The following is a 19161-nucleotide window of genomic DNA, read 5'->3' on the forward strand; positions in this document are numbered from 1 at the left end:
CTCTGGCCCCGCCCGCCCCGCCCAGCGCCCTCGGGCCGACTTTGCTCTAAGCCCCGTCTTGGAGCCGCAGAGTGGGTGGCAGGTGAGGCGACCTCTCTGTTCCCCGGCGGGGAGTGTGTGAGTCCACCTGGTGCCAGGTGCTCAGACCCGAGGGTAGGGGAGGGCTCTGGGCAGCACGGTAGCCCCGGGCGGGGCTCAGCTGCCTGAGGGCTCTCAGGACTGGCTCTCGACGCGGGTCTCAGCCTCGACTTCCCCTTGAGTCTGCTCCCAGCCAGGCTCCGGCCAGCAGGAGTCCCTGCGGGGCCCCCGCTGGGCCTGGATGGAGATTCTCCCGCTGTCCTCCCAGCCCTCGCTGTTACTGCTGCTGCTGGTGCTGGTGCTGCCGCCGCTCCTGACCAGAGGGTCCTGGCAGTGCCCACGCACCACCTTCGCTGCCTTGCGCAATTTTGACGTGGAGTACGAGGTGCCCAGCTTCTCGGCCGGAGGTCCAGTACAGGCTGTAACGACCTACGAGGGCGGCGAGGACGGGAGTGCGGTGTTCGTGGCTACACGCAATCGCCTGTACGTGCTTGGGCCTGGCTTACAGCCAGTAGAGAGCCTGGCCACGGGCCCTGTTGGGGACCCTGGCTGCCAGACATGTGCAGCCTGTGGCCCGGGCCCCCACGGCCCACAGGGAGACACAGATGTACAGGTGCTGGTAATGGAGCCGGCGCTGCCGGCGCTGGTCAGCTGCGGCTCTAGCCTGCATGGCCGCTGCTTCCTGCACGAGCTTGAGCCGGGAGGGACAGCTTTGCACCTGGCACCGCCAATCTGCCTCTTCTCCGCCCACCACAACCAACCCGAGGAGTGTCCTGACTGCGTGGCCAGCCCTCTGGGCACCGTTGTGACTGTAGTTGAGCAGGGCCATGCCTCCTACTTCTACGTGGCATCCTCACTGGACGAGACTGTGGCAGCGCGCTTCAGCCCGCGCTCAGTGTCCATCCGGCGACTCAAGGCCGATGCCTCTGGATTCGCACCCGGCTTCGCAGCGCTGTCGGTGCTGCCCCAGTACCTCGCTTCCTACCCTATCGAGTACGTGTACAGTTTCCGTGCCGGAGCCTTTGTCTATTTCCTGACCGTGCAGCGGGCCAGCGTGACAGCCGGCCCGAGAGCCTTGCACACGCGCCTGGCACGGCTCAACGCTGCTGAGCCCGAGCTGGGAGACTACCGTGAGCTGGTCCTGGACTGCCGATTCGCGCCTAAACGCAGGCGCCGCGGGGCCGCCGAGGGAGGACAGCCCTACCCGGTGCTGAGAGCCGCTCACACCGCTCCGGTGGGCAGCCGGTTGGCCACTGAGCTGAGCATCCGGGAGGGCCAGGAAGTGCTATTTGGAGTCTTCACGGCCAGGAGAGATGGCAGCCCCGGTGTGAATCCCAACTCTGTCGTCTGTGCCTTTCCCATAAACCTGGTGGACACTGTCATTGAGCAGGGTGTGAAGCGCTGCTGTGAGTCTCCTGTCCCCCAGGGCATGCGGCGAGGCCTCGACTTCTTCCAGTCGCATAGTTTTTGCCCCAACCCGGTGAGCAGAAAGAAGGGGCCCTCTCCTGTGAACTGAATGCAGTGAGAAGGGCTGGGAGGAGAAAGGGCAGGAGGGGAGAAGTTTTCTCTTCCACCCAGTTCCTCAGCACTGGGGGGGCAGCAGGGTGGAGCGGTGCCCGGGGTGCGGGCATCAGCCAAGCCCAGGCTACCCTGGAGGTCCCCCTCTCAGTCTGGCTAGCCCCTGTTGCTCCTCCATTTTGCTCTTTCACCCTCTCTGGTACCGTGGCCTCTGATTTTTTTAGGTAGTTTCCCAGATTGTGTGAGAACCAGATGGCATCACAACTGTCTTTGGCAGACACATTGCCAAAGTCCGGGTAGAAGGATGGGATCTTCTCCTACCTGCCCACCACACACACACACACCCTCAGGGACATCCACAGAGAAACAGCCCCCCACACGGCTGATGCTAACAGAATCACACAGATACAGCTGCTCACCAACACAGTTTCGTTTTCCCTTTGGAAGCACTTGTTTTGTTCGGCTCTCCAAGAAGGGTGGGGCAGGAGTTGTGAGAGAAAGCCCCCACCACACCCCCAATTCAGGGAGCCTCCTGGGCCTTGGAAGGTTGGGGGCTTGTCCGAGAGCCTGCATGGCTTGGGTTTCACTTGTCCCTGATTATTCTCTATGAGAGTTCTCTGTGGGGAGGACCTAGGACACGGAGGCGGCTAGGCTCTAGTAAATTCCAGGAGGCTCACCCCAGTCTTGTGCAAGTAACTATAAACATCTGGGGATGAGTAAAGCCTTAGGAGGGGGTGTTTGGAATTGGTTCACCATGAAGGAGTCCCAGACTTTCTTCCACTGTAGTTGGGGCCCTGCTTCATGTTCCCCTTTTCACCCCAGGCAGGAGGTCTCCCAGCCCACGCTGAACTGGGGGCTCTTTCCAGCAGACCCTACCCAGGTTCTCTCCAGCCATGGTGTCAGAGAGCTGGAGCAGAGACAAACAGGACATTCTTTAAGATGCTGAGGATCAAACCCAAACCGACCCTTTAGAGCCCTTGAAACAGTCCTACCCTAGCTTATAAGAGATTAAGCTAAGGCAATGGGGCGAACACGCATGAGATGAATGGGCTTTCAGTGAACTCACAGTCACTGCTCATGGAGTCTTTGGTTGCCCTGTGGCCCTGGCCCTTCTGTGCTATTCTCCAATGACTCCTTTCAAGCTCTTATTGATGCCTCAGAGGTGGGAGAACTTACACACAGTGAGGAGTGGGGGATCTCCAGCCTCACTCCCTCAGCTGAGTCCCTCTGGGTTGAGGAGACCTAGGGATGGAGAGCCCTGGGCCTGGGCAGCCCCGCCTGCCCTCCTTTCTTTCCCTCTGGGGAGTCTGAACCTCTCCCTGACTTGGCTAGTGGTCAGTAGGTCAGAAGACATCCAGCCTGAGTTGGCAGTGCCAGGTTCTAGGAGGACTAATCTCAAGATGGCTCCCAAGCTGGCCAGGCCCCTGGGAGGTGTGTGAACCAGCCTATGCTGTGTTTGTCGGGTGACTAGGCACGTAGCCTCCAGGGCACCACCCACTGTGTGCTGATTGCGGCTGGCCTCAGGAAGCCTGTGGGACTCTTATGTGGCACCTGCCCTCTGTGGGTTCAGGTATGGTTTAAGTCTGGAGCACTCACCCTGCTCTGTGTGGCCCTGGACACTTGAGTCATGTTTTCCAGAGCCAAGGGCTCATAGACAAGCCTGGAAACAGAGCGAAGGCCCTGGAACCCAGAGGCGAGCAGACAGGGGTGTGGCCCTTACCAGGGTAGGGCCTCTTTTCCACCCCTCAGCCTCACCTGTCCCTGAGTCACGCTGAAAACACCTGAATGGCTTCCGGTGAAGGCCAGGCCCCTTTCCCCACCTCAAGTGAGAACAGAGTCCCAGTTCCCACCCACCCAGGCTACAGACAAAGAGTGCGTGGAGTTTCTAGGCCCAGCTCTGCACTCCCAGGGCTTCTGATCAGCACTGAGGTCTGACCACTAGGTTAAGTATACTTGGTTTAGTGGGAGCCTTGGGCCTAGCAAGGGAAGGTCCCGAGCAGCTAGGCTACTAAGCCCTGCCTACGCTTTGCACTCAGCTCCAGTATCTTGCATTCTTACCTGATCTGACTTCCCAGAAGCTTCCACAGGCCTGCCTTGGGGCTTGAGTGCAGCCCCCAAAACACCTTCTTATTAAGAGCAGGGGAGAGGTGTCTCACAATCCCTGGGGTCTAGCCTTCAGGCCTTGATTTTTCCCTTTTGTACCCTGAAGGGGATACAGGTAGCAGCTGGAGGTGTGGGAAGATCTTTGGAATTTCAGGGAGAAGGACCATGTTACCAGTCCCATACTGGCTCAATTACCTTCAGAGTTTAGCCACTGCAGCTGGAGAGGAAATGCTAGCCCAAGCTAAGTGCAGGGCATAATCGGCAGGGGGCGGAAGAGGGCTCTGGTCAAGAGCTTCTCACCAGGTTTCTCTCATGAGAGGGTATAAGACCTTGGACAAGTAATCAAACGCTCTCTGAGCCCATTTCCTTATCTGCAAAATGGGGGTGGTGAAAGCACCCACTTTATAGGTGGTTGTGAGGACAGAATGGTGTTGGGCCTGTAAGACTGTAAGTCAATATCAGAATGAACAGCAGTCAGAGCAAGGCACAGGAGAAGCCGGTCTTCTAGCCCGGGCTTTCCTTCCTGGCCTTACTGCCTCTGAGAGGCCCGGCCCACAGGTGGAAGGCGGCAGGTAACAGGCAGACGTGGGGCCTTATCTAGCTAAGCCAGGTAAGGGATGGGGGTTGGGACTGCTGTGGCCACTGACAGAGGGCCCCAGGGGTCAGTGTGTGGTTATGAGCCCCGATCCCTTCCCTGACCCTCCCCAGCCTGGCCGGGAGGCCCCCAGCCTCAACACCAGCTGCCATCACTTCCCTTTGCTGATCCATGGGAGCCTGTCACGTGTGGACCTCTTCAACGGGCTCTTAGGACCCGTGCAGGTCACTGCACTGCATGTGACACGCCTCGACAACGTCACAGTGGCCCACATGGGCACAGCTGATGGGCGCATCCTGCAGGTAGGACCCCCATCTCCATGGTTCTTTGTCCCTGGGTCCCCACTCCCCATTTCCATTTTGGTCATGGCTAACCTGTCCCAGGTGGAGCTGGCCAGATCTCTCAACTATTTGCTGTATGTGTCCAACTTCTCACTGGGCTGCAGTGGGCAGCCCATGAGACCAGATGTCAGTCGCCTTGGAGACCACCTGTTCTTTGCCTCTGGGGACCAGGTAAGGTGGGACTGGGGTCAGGCCTGGGGCCAAGGGTATGGGAGCATAGCCCCTCCATCCAATCCCAGAAGCACTGACACACAGGTCTCACCACCGGGACCTACAATAACTAGGGCATCTATGGGGTCTGCCCCCCCCCCACTCCTGAGCCACCTGTCTGCCGCTCCAAGGTCTTCCAAGTACCTATCCAGGGCCCCGGCTGCCGTCACTTCCTCACCTGTGGGAGCTGTCTGCGGGCACAGCGTTTCATGGGCTGTGGCTGGTGTGGGGACACGTGTGGCCGGCAGAAGGAGTGTCCTGGCTCCTGGCAACAGGATCATTGCCCACCTGAGCTTACTGAGGTATGGCTTGCTTGGTGGGGCACAGGTGGGATAAGCTGGGCCTGGGGTGGGGCTCAGCGTGTCTTTTTTTTTTTTTTAATACTATTTCTTCTTTTTTTTTTTTTTAAGATTTATTTATTTGAGGGGCGGCTGGGTGGCTCAGTCATTAAGCATCTCCCTTCGGCTCAGGGTCCTGGGATCGAGGCCCACTACAGGCTCCCTGCTCAGCAAGGAGCCTGCTTCTCCCTCTCCCTCTCCCCCCACTTGTGTTCCCTCTCTCCCTGTGTCTCCCTCTGTCAAATAAATAAGTAAAATCTTTTAAAAAAAGATTACCATTGTAATCATTAAAAAAAAGATTTATTTATTTGAGAGAGTGTATACATGCACATGAGCAGGGGAGGGGCAGAGGGAAAAAATCTTAAGCAGACTCCCTGCTGAGGGTAGAGCCCAACATGGGGCTCAATCTCACAACCCTGAGATCATAACCTGAGCCCAAATCGAGAGTCTAATGCTTAACCAAATGAGCCACCCAGGCGGGTTGGGGGAGGTGGATCAGCATGTCTTAACCATGATCCTCAGGCCTTGAATGTCCTCCATATTGATAAGAAGTGTATTCTTGCCAGAGGGGATGGCCCGTGTAGAGACTTGGAGGCAGAAAAGTGCCCAAGTGAGGGCTAGGGAGTGACCTAGGGGACTGGAGGGAGGGCAGGCAAGGGGCATGATTGAAAACTCTGGGGAAAGCAGATAGCTGAGAGCCCTGACCCACACAGGGCCTCAGTCTCTCTCCCCCTCTTCAGTTCTATCCACAGAGTGGACCCCGAAGGGGCAGCACAAGGCTGACCCTATGCGGCTCCAACTTCTACCCACACCCTCCTGACCTGGTACATGAAGGTACCCATCAGGTCACTGTGGGCCAAAGTCCCTGCCGACTGCTGCCCAAGGACAGTTCAAACCCCAGGTATAAACTGGTGTCTGCCCTTCCTGTCCCTGACAGGGGTGACCATGCTGCCCCTTCCCTGTGAGACCCTGTCTTCTGCTTACGGGGGGCAAGAAGGTAGGAGGGAAGCTGCAGTGGCTCTGGCTGCTTGGTGTCTGAGGAGACATCTCTGTCCCTTCTTGAGCCTGTATATCCCCTACCCATCTGTTGAGTTGTGGAACTGGGCAAGGTTGACCCTGCCTCACCAGCTCCTGCCTACCCTAGAGGAAGGGGAGGAGTGAAGAGACACCATCTTTAGGCCTGGAGGAGACCTGTGATATGTGGCGGGCACGTGGCCAAGCCTGTGTGTCCCCTGACTGACCTTGTATTCCCCCGGTGCCCTAGACCAGTGTTCCAGAAAGACTTTGTAGAGGAGCTTGAGTGTGAGGTGGAGCCCTTGGACATGCAGCTGGCTGGGCCCGCCAATATCAGCCTCACCGTGAGCAACATGTCTCCAGGCAAGCACTTCCGGGTAGATGGCACCTCCACGCTGCAAGGCTTCTCTTTCATGGTGAGGCTACCTTGCCTTGTTTGTGCCCTTGGCCAGCCTGGCAGTACAGGCAGGGAAGGGCTTGGAGTGGAAGGCCTTTTACGTCAAGCTAAGCCATCTCCATACCCTCTTAGGAGCCAGTGCTGAGAGCAGTAAAACCTCTCTTTGGCCCACGGGCAGGGGGCACCCGCCTCACCCTTGAAGGCGAGGGCCTGTCTTTAGGCACCAGTCAGGCTGTGCTGGTCAACGGGACTGAGTGCCCACTGGAACGGTAAGTGCCAACAGGCCAGGGGAAGGGAGGCTACAGTGTCCCACCCCAGGGAGCCTTCACCAGGTGAAACGTGGATCCTGCCCAGGCAGAGAGAGGAGAGATTGGTCCCATGGCCCGTGTAGGGAGTAGGTCCAGGAAGAAGGGTCTGATGCCCCTTCCAGCCCAGAGGTGGCTTGGAGATGGCAAGACAGCCCATCACAGAGTTTATTAGCTCCAACCAAGGCTGTGGGGAACCTGTTCCGGCCCTGCCTTTATGGAAGACTTCGTGACCCTATCTTCAAACACACCCATTGAGTATGGGCAGGTTTTGATGACCAACAGAGGAACTGGGAAGGATTGGTAGACCCTTGGAGAAGGTAGGTCTGGCCTTCACGGAGGGTGATCCTGAGCCCAATTCTCCCCCTACCCCACTCCCTCATTCTGCAGGGTTAGCGAGGGGCAGCTTTTATGTACCACGCCCCCTGCGGCAGCTACGGCCAGCGTTCCCATTCGCCTGCAGGTAGGGGGCGCTGTGGTTCCTGGCTCCTGGAACTTCCGCTACCTGGAAGACCCCGTTGTGCTGGGCATCAGCCCCAATTGTGGCTACATGTAAGTGGCACCCCCTTGCCCGCTCTGGTCTCTTAGGAATGAGGGAGCCAGCCCGAGAGAGCACCCCAAGCCCATCACACTGCTCTCCTCCACAGAGGCTCCCAGGTCACCGTCCATGGCCAGCATCTGACTTCTGCATGGCGCCTAGTGCTGTCATTCCACGATGGGCTCAGAGCAGTGGAAACCAGTGTGAGTGGGCATGGGCAGCTGACAAGTGGGCACTAGCCTGAGGGAGGAAGGCTGGATGGGTCCTCTAGTTCCAGCTCTACCCCCTGCTGGGCTGAGGAGCCTGGGTTGGCTGGAGGAGGAACGCCTGGCCAACCACTCTTGCCTGGGCCCCAGCAGTGTGAGCGGCAGCTCCCGGAGCAGCAGTCGTGCCGCCTGCCTGAATATGTGGTCCGAAGCCCCCAGGGGTGGGTGACAGGGAACCTGAGTGCCCAGGGGGATGGAGCTGCTGGCTTTACACTGCCTGGCTTTCGCTTCCTGCCCCCACCCCATCCACCCAGCACCGACCTGGCCCCACTGAAGCCAGAGGAGCATGCTGTTAAGTTTGAGGTAAGTGTGGAGGGTGGAGGTCAGGGACAGTAGAGGGTTAGGGCTGAAGCCTTGCCTGGAGGAGATGGGGGCACTGGCCAGTCCTCATGACTGTCTCTGCAGTATATTGGGCTGGGCGCTGTGGCTGATTGTGTGGATGTGAACGTGACCATGGATGGTAAGAGCTGCCAACATGAGCTCCGGGGCGATGTGGTCATCTGCCCTCTGCCCCCCTCCCTACAACTTGACAAGGATGGCATCCCACTGCAGGTAGGCAGCTCAGCTGGCCCTCCCACAGGAGACGGGGGCCAGGGCTTGCGGGCTGGGCCTGAGCTGCTACCTGCCCCCAGGTCTGCGTGGATCGTGAATGTCACATCCTGGGCAGGGTGGTACGGCCGGGTCCAGAGGGGGTCCCCCAGGGGCTACTCCTCAGTCTCCTGCTGGCCCTTCTCCTGCTTGTGGCTGCGCTGGTTGCTGCACTGATCTTCAGCTACTGGCGGAGGAAACAGCTAGGTGAGCTCTCCGCTCCCCTCCGACTCAGCCTGTAGCCCCAAACCACGGCCTCTCCAAGTCCCTATATCCTCTTTCTTGGAGGTCTGCCCATACCCCTGGGGTACAGGGCAGCTTATAGGAGTTTGGAGGCCGGCCACCAAGGGCTGTCTTTCCACTGGCCTGTCTCTAAACCCAGGTGACCTGGCATCCTTGGACCAGATGGCCGGAGCCGTGCCCCTACCTGTGCTCCAGTCGGGCTCTGACTACAGAAATGGCCTTGGTGAGACAGGGGACAGCACTGAAAGCTGGAGCCACGCCCTCTGCTCTTTAGGCCCCTCACTCCCTTTCCTCCACAGCAGCCCCTGACGCCGATGGTCTGGATGGTCCGAATTCCACCAGCCGGGACCATAAAGCATCCTCCTCAGACAGTGGGGATGGGTCCTGTGTCCCACTGCTGCGGACGGCATCCATCCAGCTTGGGGACTTGGACTCTGCACTCCTGGCCGAGGTCAAGGATGTACTGATCCCCCATGAGCGGGTGGTCACCCACAGTGACCGAGTCATTGGCAAAGGTGTGGGGGCCAGGACAGGTGGGGCTGGGGCACAGATGGAGTCCTGAGATGGTGTGGGCTCAAGGGACATTTAGGCAGGGCTCTGCTTTGGCCTTCTCCCCAAGCTTTGTGACCTTGGGAATACCACAGAACTTTTCTGAACCTCCATTTGCTCCTCTGTGGAATAGGAATTCATTCTGGCTTCAGTGGATTCTGGGGCAGATCAGGCAGGCACGGGCAGGCGGCAGGCTCTGTCACTGTGTAGCTGCTGCTTGTTTTTAACATCCCATTGGCCCATTGGTGCTCTGGGGTTTTGTTCCCAGCTAGAGGGCGTGGTGTGCACCCTCCAGGCACTGGGGCCCCCTCACCGTCTTCCCTTCACCAGGCCACTTTGGAGTTGTCTATCATGGAGAATACATAGACAAGGACCAGAATCGAATCCACTGTGCCATCAAGTCGCTGAGTCGTAAGTGGGTCCCTGTCCCTGCGGTGCTCCCACCTTGCTGAGTGACCCCGAGCAGAAGACCTCTCTTCTCCATTCCCCCATCTGCCCTGGCCTCTGAGCCTGACTGCAGCCGCTCTGCAGGCATCACGGAGGGGCAGGAGGTGGAGGCCTTCCTGCGCGAAGGGCTGCTGATGCGCGGCCTGTGCCACCCGAACGTGCTGGCTCTCATTGGCATCGTGCTGCCCCCGGAAGGGCTGCCCCGTGTGCTGCTGCCCTACATGCGCCACGGAGACCTGCTTCGGTTCATCCGCTCGCCCCAGCGGGTCCGTGCTCGGGTGCCCTGGGCTGCGTGGGGGTGGGGGTCAGGAGACATGGGCAAGGGGCTGGGGACGTGCTGTGAGGCCCTTGCTTACGGACCCACCTGTGGCCCCCAGAATCCCACAGTGAAGGACCTTGTCAGCTTCGGCCTTCAGGTGGCCCGTGGCATGGAGTACCTGGCAGAGCAGAAATTTGTGCACAGGGACCTGGCTGCTCGGAACTGCATGTGAGGGGCTAGGGCGTTCGGGGTGATGCAAGCAGGGGTGGGGCACCTCAGGGGACGGCCCTACCTCCAGCCCTTGCTGGGTACCCCTGGTCATGTCCTCCCTTCTCTGGCCCTCGATTTTCCTATCTGCCTGGCTCAGGCTTTGACTGGCCACTGTGGCTCTGAAGCTCTGGGAAGGTCTGGAACAGATGGGTTCAGGGCCTGGTGGCGGCTGGTCCTGAGTGTGATTCCCGCCCCTCACCCTCAGGCTGGACGAGTCATTCACTGTCAAGGTGGCTGATTTTGGCCTGGCCCGCGACGTCCTGGACAAGGAGTACTACAGTGTTCGGCAGCATCGCCACGCTCGCCTCCCCGTCAAATGGATGGCGCTGGAGAGCCTGCAGACCTACAGATTCACCACCAAGTCTGACGTGGTGAGGCCCCACCTGCCCTAGAGTCCACAAGGCCTCAGGGTCCTGGGGGAGCCCTGGGCCTTGCCCATTTGGCTCCATCTAGTGATCTGAGTCCTGGGAATACCCAGGCTAAGCAGCCCCCACAGGTGGGCACGTCTGCCCACCTCTGGAGTAGGTCTAGGATGGACTCCTCTTGCCAGGGCAACAGGGGCCTGTGAACTCACTGGCTCCTTCCAGACCATACAGGGCCTGCCCAGGCCCAACTCTGGGTAGAGGCTGGTGGTGAGAAGAGACAGAGGGAAGATGCTTGTGAGGTATTGAGGAGTGAGCTCTGACTGATTTCCAGCTGAAGGGCTCTGGGGACCTGGCAGGGGGGGCAGGGTACCTGCCCCCAGATTTGAGGGTAAGAGTTGAGTCTCCTTTCCCCTTCCCACAGTGGTCGTTTGGTGTGCTGTTGTGGGAGCTGCTGACACGGGGAGCCCCACCTTACCCTCATATGGACCCTTTCGACCTCACTCAATTCCTGGCCCAGGGTCGGCGCCTGCCCCAGCCTGAGTATTGTCCCAATTCTCTGTGAGTATGCAGGGGTGGAGGTGGGAGGGCGTGGGACCCCAGAGACAAGGGAGGAGCAGGAGACAGAGCTCTTGCCTGGCTCTCTGACTACTCCCCTGGCCGACCCAGAAATGCACCTCTCTGAGCCTCAGTTTCCTCGTCTGTGGACTGTTTCCACCCCCATTTGGGGCTGAGTGCTGGGAGGATATCATGGTTGCCATGGTAACGGTACTCCCCACTCAGAGTCTGGGTTGAGGCCAGTGATTTGATTTCTCAGCACTCCTCTCACCCCACCCCCGCCAAGGGGGCCTGTTTTCCATCTTTTCCATTCACTTAACCTCAAGGAAAGGTTCCATTAGCTCCCACACTAGCCCCCTCCACATCTCCAGATCACAATTTTTCCCTACTGAATATAGTTTCAGATTCCCTGTGCCCAAGGCCTGGTGGCAGCTGCGTTGTCACCGTGCCTGCCCGGGGGTGCCGTGCGAGGGTTCAGCTTCAGGAGCAGTACGCGTGCCTCGCCTGTGCCCAGGCCTCTGTGCTTAGAACAGGAAGAACTGGGTCTGGTTCCCTGACAGAGCCCCTGAGCTGGGGATATGTGTACAGGGGGTTTCTTGGTAGACTGGGGGCCAGGGAAGCAGGAGCCCTGTGATGCAGCAGAGGCGGTAGCCCATCCCATAGGGGCTGCTTGATCTGGGATGGCTCTTTGGAGTTTTACAAAATTTATATCAAGGGGCTGGGTCCCTAGACTAGACATTAATAAGTCGCTGGTCACACTGAGAGTTTGGGGAATTCAGCTCTTTTCTGCCTGGGGCACTTCCTAGGGAGGGCTCCAGGCAAGAGCCGGCAGCCATCACTAGGGGAAGAGAGGGGGATCTGGGTGGACTGTCACAGCACCCACTAGACCGGGCCAAGTTCCTTCTCCTCTTGAGGCCTGTTTCCTCATCTGCAAAGTTGAGGGATGAGGACAGTACCACCCTCAGAGTCTGAGAATTAGATTATTGTGTGTAGGGCACTTAGTGTCATTAAGGTGGGCATGGCATTTCCAAGATAAAGAGGCACAGATTAGTATCCACCACCAGGCAAACCCAGAGAGACTGATTGGGAATCACAGGGCCACTGGCACCACCCCCCACATCTATGGCTCAGGACTTTGAATCTCCATGTCACTGGATACGGGCTTCCTTCCTAAAAGACCTAAGATGGGACTGTGATAGCTTGTGAGCTGCACCCTAAGCTAAGCCCCTTACGGGCATCCTTCCACCCTCTGGCCCAACAGCTCTGTGATCAGGGCAGGAACCTGAGGCAGGGAGAGCCTAAGGAGCTTGCCCGAGATCACATAGTTCAGGTCACAGGGCACAGGAGTCCAAGCTCTAACCTTTGGGGTAGCTGGACCTCTGCCACGTGGGGAAGCAGGACTGGGACAGCAACGGCAATGCTGAGAAGAGGTCGATCCTGCCTGGGCCACACTCTGCACTACGCCTCCAGCCACCTGTTGTCTGTCCTCCTCTCTGTGTGGCCTGCCAGGGGATTCAGAGCGGGTGGGCAGCCCAGAATCTTGGGCAGGGGATGCGTCCTGACTCTGACGTACCCCTCTCCCTGCAGGTATGCCGTGATGCTCCGCTGCTGGGCGGCTGACCCTGCAGTGAGACCCACGTTCACAGTGCTGGTAGAGGAAGTAGAGCACGTGGCAGCCAGGCTGCTCGGGGACCACTATGTGCAGCTGCCTGCAGCCTACGTGAACCTGGGTGCTAGTACCTCAGATGAAGCCAGCAAGCTCCCAGAACAGTCGCAGACCACGCCCGTGCACAGGCGCACAGCTCGGCCCCGGCCTCTCTCAGAGCCCCCACAGCCCACGTGACCTCAGCTCTAGGCAGGCCCTAGGGATAGGACCTGCCTAGCCCCCAGGGAGTTCATCCCAAACTGCCACTGGGCCATGCCAGGCCTGGGGCAGCCCAAGCCGGCCTCTGTCCTGTCCCTGCCCCTGAACCTTCAGGGGCGACCTGAGGGAGCAGGGCCCCTTGGCCCTTCACTTCACAGAGGGAGCAGTGGCATGATCCTCAATGCAATGAGTATTTATGGGGTACCCAGCGTGTGCTCAACCTGCTGGGCACAGGGGACTCAACGGTGACCATACAGGCACTGGCCCTTGAACTAGTAAATGGTCAAACGAATATTCAAGTGCAAAGTGTAGTCAATGCTTTGAAAGAAAGACAGGCTGCTTTGAGGGAATGGAGGGCAGCTTTAGAGAGAGAAGAGAGGTGAGGGAAGCCTCCCTGGGAGGTGACATTTCTGCTAAGGCCCTGTCAGGTGGGAACTGTGCCAGAAACAGAGGTGGGGGAAGAGAGTTTTGGGGAAAGTGAGCGGCACGTACAAAGACTCCTAGGCTGGAAAGGGGTAGGGTCAGCAAGAAGGTTCCAGAGAATAGGAAGGGTAGGGCAAGGCCCCAATCCAGGTTACAGGGCCCTGGAGACTTCTTCACGGAACCAAGAGAGGTGGGGTTGAATACCCAGGCGTGCTGCAGCCAGAATGGCTTCTCCCCTTGCCCAGCCCAAGTCTGTCCCTTCCTAGCCCTTCTCAGGGCTCCCTGCCCCCCTTGCAGCTCTCCTACCACCCCAAACACACTGTCAGGGTGTGAAGACCAGCTCCCCCCCTGCCCAAATCCTACCAGCATTGCCCTTGCGGCCTTAAGAGAGATGAACGGCAGCAAGACCTCAGCTCCACACTTTCAAGGCACCAGGTTCAAGATGCTAGACTGCCCAGGCTATTTATACTCGTCAAGGCCACCGCACAATAGCCACTGGAGGGGAAGACTCCCCTGGAGAGCAAGAACAGCTCCTCCCCCACACCCTGGATGCTAAAGGGGGCAGCTGGAATGCCAGGGACTGGGCCCAGGGCAGGCATCGCGGTCGTTCCTCTGTCTTGCTCAGGACACCTGTGGCCTCCATCCTGCCAGTTGGGAGACCCCAGCTCACCCTAAGGGGAGTAAGCTCCCTCTTCCATGAGTTACCAGCTCTTTGCCCTGTCACCCATGGAACCCTGGGTTTGGAGCAAGAGCTCCCCAGTAAATGGGGGGCATTCCTTGGAACTGGAGCTGCCCAGCTGTTCTCTACCTATTGTGCTGCCTACTCTGCCACCTCGGGCCAAAGGAGGCCCTGCTATGGGGAGCCTAAGGACCCTGAGGACATGTGGGTAAAGCTTAAAAGGAGGCTCTTTGCTGAAGCACAGGTTTCCAAAGACCGGGGGTCTATGATCTGGAGAGGTAGAGATGCACTCTGCCTGTTTACCTCTGTACCCCTGACCCCCACTCGGACCTAGAGGAGGTTTTGTAGCCTTGTGTGCTCAGCCAGAGACCTCTAGAGGGTCCGTGTGTGTGTGTAAGGGGAATCAGTTGTGTCACCCCTGAGGTTGGAAGAGGGATGAGTGGAATGTCCTAGAGTACCCTGACAGCTGTAGTCCCCATACTAGTTAGAAAGGACTGTCTCCACCACTCCAGCTTGGAGTCCTCTTACCCTGACCTCATGCTGGGGATCTGAAGAGCTCCCCACTGTGGGTGGGGAGTGAGGAGAAGGCCCAGGGGCCTCTCTGAAGCTGGATGGAGGCTCCTTCCCCACTGAGTCTCTGAAGTTCCTGGACCACTGGCTCGTCTGCTCATAAGAGAGGGGTCTGTGCCTGGGAGGGGAGCTTAGCAAGAGAGGGGTCTGTGCCTGGGAGGGGAGCTTAGCAGGAGAGGGTTCTCAGAGAAGGTAGAAAGAGGACAGATCAGGAGGGTCAGCTTTCCCCTGCAGCCAGAATACTAGGCTTTGGACGTATTTCTGAGCCAAGGGCCTCCGACGCCAGGATTCTCCAGAGAGGGGCCCCTGTTAAGCAGGTGCTTGGGCCCCTGGATCATGGCCCAGCTACACCTTCTCCCCGCAGTGCTGCAGCCTCCAAGCTCTGAGCTCCATCCTCACAGCCACCTGAGTGGTCCCAAGTCCAGCTGGAGTATCAGGAACTGGAACTGCTTCAGGGTTTCAAATTCCTGACGGGGCCACCAGGGAGAAGAGGAAGGGGGGTTAGTTCAAGGCCCCCAGACACACTGGGAGAACTAGATTTCCGAGTGGCTTCCAGGGCCAGGGAAGGCTGAGTTGCCTTTCCCCTGGGAGAGGTCTGAATAGTATGTCAGACATGGTGGGTGGCCAGTGCAAGGGGAAGGTTGCTGGTGGCCCTGGTAGGTCTCGGCCTACCCCTAGAGTGGGATGGGGTGAGCAGAAGTTTCTCCTGGGGCTTTGGGAGTCCAGCCTTCTATCATGAGCTGTGGAGGACAGGTACCAGTTCCCCTGCCTCATCCTGCTCTCTTGCAGCCCCATTGGGGCTGGAGGCAAGCAGGTGCCAGTAAAGGTCCGAGGGAGGCCAGGATGGGAGCTGGGGCCAAGGAAGCTGCAGATGACTCACAGCCTCCTGACTGCCCACTGGTGTCACTGTTGTCTGGCACCTGGAGAGCAGACATGGGGCTGACCGACCTGCTTTGATGGGGGCCCAAGAATCTGGTCTGAGATCCTCCTTATGCTCCATCCCAGCCTTTCAGAGAATTTTCCCAGGGATCCCAAGGCCCTCTGGGGTCACATCTGAGAGGGTCACACCTGAGAGCTCCAGATATAGCCCCATTTCAAACCTTAGGATCTTCTGGGACCCTGGCCTCCCCAGTCACTCCCTCAGTGCAGCCCATGAGGCCCACCAATGGTGCTACTTTACAAATTAACTCCCTTTACCTATGGGAGAGAGGAGGAAACCCCCAGTGCCAGGGTGGGGTGGGGGGATGTGGGCGTTGTTGGGAGTGTCAGAGGCTCAGAGAGGTCCAGGCTTCATCTTACACTTATTGCCCCTGCCTGGGGAGAAGCAGCCCCAGGGATCCGAAGCTGAGCATGGAGCCCCCCACCAGACTCTGCTGAAGAACATTGTTTACTCCGTGCTGGGCTGGAGAGTTCCTCTCTGTGAAGACCCCAGGCTCTGAGCATCTCCTTACTCCAAGCCTCTGCTCTGCCCCCGTGAGGGTCCAACCAGCCCAAACGTGGAGCTCCACCAGCCCAGAGGAGTGGGGCTGACTCTGTGAAGTGCCCCTAGCTTTCCCCACCTGGTACAGAAGGGCCGGCTAAGCCCCATTCTCTCCTGCCAATCTTCTCAGGTTTGTTCCAGCCAGGGTTTTTAACTCAATGAGTGTAGATATAAGAAGAGCCTGGGCAGCTGTGACATTCACATCCAGCTATGGTAGCTTCCTGGGTGGGTTGGGTTCTTCAGGCTTAAGGATGGTGACCTGGAGCCATGACCTTCACACTTGGTCCACCGCTGGTGGGAATTCTTGGTCCAAAGCTTGGCAGGAGTTGCTCAGCTGTTGGCAGAGTTTGCCTGACCCTGCTCAGTCCATGGGTGGGCACCTGGATCCCAGCCCCCTCACACTGATGTCCACAGACCCCCTTAGAAATGACTGTTTCTCGTGACCCCGCAGACCCATCAGTCCACCCAGGATAGGAGCTCACAGCTCCAGGCTCTGTAAGGGAGGGTGGTTCCACTCCTGAGCCTCCCCACAGCCTCTGCATCTTGTTCTCTATTCCCTCAATGCTCTGAGCACCTTCTGTCCCTGGTTCCAGGACATTCCGGCTAAGCCTAGCAGGGATGGTCACACTGCCCTGTAGAGGGAGGTCCCCAGATCACAGTCCTCTTGCAGGATGAGAATCCCAATCTGGTACTGTGCCCTGCTCATTCCCCACTCATTCCCCTGCCACTTCTGCTCCACCCATCTGCCAGCCTTAACCTTCTCAGGGAAACAGAGGCACTTATGGCCCTGACAACCACTTGCTGGGCCCGTGACAAGATGCCCCAGTATTTGGCCCTCACCAGTCTATTGCTCAGCGGAAGCTCAGATGCAGGGCCCATGGTGGTTCCTATTTTGAACTCAGGTGGTAGGAGCTGAGGGAGGTTGCTGCATCCTTGGGGCTCAGCAAGGACAGAGGCAGAGGGAGCACACGAGGGTCCCAATGCCAGGGGCATCCTTGCCTCCTCTCCTCCATTCCCTCTCCCGTTGGTTTAGCTACCTACACACTTGTGGTCAGTCTTGGACTGGGCACTGGGGATCTGGAAATGTATCAGGAAAGGCAGGGGACTCAGAGCAGCTGGCAGCCAAGATCCCAAGATCCCAGGATCTTCAGTCAGCTGGGAAGCCAGTGTTCACTCTCTCATGTCACAAGCCCCACCTGTGCAGCCTGGACCATAGAGTCTGAGACCCCCCCCCCCCCCCAGGAGTCCACTCCACCCCTGGACCGCACGGTAATCCCAGCTGCAGCCAGGCATCAGTCCTGCTGACCTGTTCCTCCCAGCTGGGGAGCCACCTTTTCGAAGGGGGAAAGAATCCTTGGGGCAGCCCCAGTCACCCTTCCCACATGACTCCTTACCCATGGGCTCTGACCCAGCCACCGGTTGTTAAAGTTGCCCCCACCCTCCACGGGGCCTGAGTTCTTCAAGGACCCTGAGGGAGGGCTGATCTCAGCTCCTCTCTGCAGATGTGATCAGAGGTCTCTTCCCCATAGTCACGGAATGATGCGCGCTTCTGGCAGCACTTGCTCTGCCCCCACTGAGGCTGGCTCCTCCAGGGACGGCGAGGAGCCGGCCTCAGCCCCGGAGCAGTCCGGGCGTCTGTGCTATGGCCCTCCCTCCGGGCTGGTGCGGCTGGCCATCTTTCACGCAGAGTTACGTAAGCTTGAGTCAATTGGAGCTCGGAGCAGTTCATTGTGGGCTATTTTTAAGCTGTAACACATCACAGCAGAGGGGTCAGTGCACCACGGCTGGCAGGGAAGGTTGTTTAAACATCTGTTATTTAAATTTCCTATGCCTTAGAGCTCAAAAGCCACATCCTCCTGGCACTCCTGGATCTACATTCCACATTCCTGATTAGGAGTAGACTATCATCCCATGTCCCACCAAGGGCCCTCCTGGGGCTGGAGTTCTTGGCACCCTGGCTGTCTTCCTTTCGGGGTCAGGCAGGGATACCAGGGAGGAGGAGGGGTCCAAGGCCTCTCTGGAATGGGTGTGCCCTGGCCAGGAAAGGCTTCAGGGAAGCAGGATGTTAGCGCTCACAGGTCACTTGGAGAGCCCCAGGAAGGAGGGTCAGGAGTGGGAAACTCAGACCAGTCTGTGGAGCCAGGAGACCAAGGGTGCCTCCTTTCTCCCAGGTGACCTTGGTTTCCCATTAGCACCCCGAGAAGGCTAGATCACAACATCCTTTTAGGTCTTTTCAGAAGCCTGCCTTTACCTGGTCTGTGCTCCTACCCAGAATGCCCTCCCTAAAGATCTAAATGCTACCTGTCTGCACCCTCTGGGGTCTGGGGCAGGACGGCTGGTGTATGAACCCCTGAACACCGGGCACGACTTCTGGGGAAACTGGCCTTGCTTTTCACTCCATTACCAAGTGGTTGCCTCCACTGGGAGCCCTTTTTGGCTCCTTTTGATCCTAGATTTTTGGAGAGTCTTCCCAGGGCCCTGAGAGGGGAAGACAGGTAGACTGGAAGAGTAAAGGGCCGAGGATTTGACAGAGCTGTTTCCTGAGAACACAAAGAAGCCAAAAATACAGGTGCATTGGAGAATCAGGTCTGGGAGACCTGGCTGGTCCTGAAGTCTTCCCTCTCCTCTTGATGCCCTTCTGGCCCACCACCCTCAAGACATCCTAGGGAGGAGGGTTCTAGCCTGATCCACAAGAAAGAATGGTTTCTTGGGGTGCCCTGACTCCATCTCCTGAAGCCTGACTCTCTCCACAGGGGTTGGGGCCTTTCCCCGAAGCCTGCTCAGAGGGGGCCAGGTGAGGGGTGACAAGAGGCAATGTCGGGACCTGCCCTCACATAGGAGACTCCTTCTGTCCTTGCCCTAAGACTGGGCTTCTTCCAGTTCTTCTGGGTCCTTCCATCACGGAGAACCCTCAGCCTGGGGAATGGGCTCAGCCTTGGGGAGGGGCTCTCCAGTTTGCCATGGCAACATGTTGGCCCTCCTCACTTTCCAGAATCAGAAATAGAATTGGTTGCCCTTCTTCGTGGTGAGAGACTGTTTAAAAACATGTAGGGGGGAGGGGTACCGTGGCAATGTCCCCGCCTGAACCCTGGGGGCTTGGCAGAAGGGGGCTAGCTTGGGAGCCTCTCTGGCCACCCTCCTGGGCCTCCTCTTACCTGGATGAAAT

General features: G+C 58.3%; 1 protein-coding gene across 3 annotated transcripts; it reads left to right on the forward strand.

Moving 5' to 3' along the window:
• Nucleotides 1–35: 35 nt before the first annotated feature.
• On the forward strand, nucleotides 36–13135 carry MST1R (macrophage stimulating 1 receptor). Of its 3 annotated transcripts, none has more exons than XM_047693666.1 (20): nucleotides 36–1558; nucleotides 4408–4596; nucleotides 4678–4806; nucleotides 4977–5147; nucleotides 5924–6084; nucleotides 6448–6613; nucleotides 6727–6863; nucleotides 7290–7451; nucleotides 7547–7640; nucleotides 7794–8006; nucleotides 8109–8255; nucleotides 8336–8498; nucleotides 8674–8757; nucleotides 8834–9049; nucleotides 9414–9494; nucleotides 9615–9796; nucleotides 9908–10017; nucleotides 10265–10430; nucleotides 10846–10982; nucleotides 12567–13135. In XM_047693666.1, exons 1-20 carry the CDS (start codon nucleotides 320–322, stop codon nucleotides 12820–12822), a joined length of 4203 nt encoding a protein of 1400 aa, XP_047549622.1. In that variant the 5' UTR covers nucleotides 36–319; the 3' UTR covers nucleotides 12823–13135. The 3 variants fall into 3 exon arrangements, with proteins under 3 accessions (XP_047549622.1, XP_047549637.1, XP_047549629.1); XM_047693681.1 differs by having other exon boundaries at nucleotides 8837–9049; XM_047693673.1 differs by having other exon boundaries at nucleotides 37–1558; nucleotides 7797–8006.
• The last annotated feature ends 6026 nt before the right edge of the window (nucleotides 13136–19161 follow it).

Source organism: Lutra lutra, chromosome 1 (genome assembly GCF_902655055.1).
Source record: "Lutra lutra chromosome 1, mLutLut1.2, whole genome shotgun sequence".
Taxonomy (NCBI): Eukaryota; Metazoa; Chordata; class Mammalia; order Carnivora; family Mustelidae; genus Lutra; species Lutra lutra.

Excerpts from the sequence above, each read along its gene's own strand:
- MST1R (XM_047693666.1), top strand. The coding sequence starts at position 320 with ATGGAGATTCTCCCGCTGTCCTCCCAGCCCTCGCTGTTACTGCTGCTG. Across the intron at positions 1,559-4,407 it reads ATAGTTTTTGCCCCAACCCG|CCTGGCCGGGAGGCCCCCAG; the intron begins GTGAGCAGAAAG and ends GACCCTCCCCAG. Across the intron at positions 7,452-7,546 it reads AGCCCCAATTGTGGCTACAT|AGGCTCCCAGGTCACCGTCC; the intron begins GTAAGTGGCACC and ends TCTCCTCCACAG.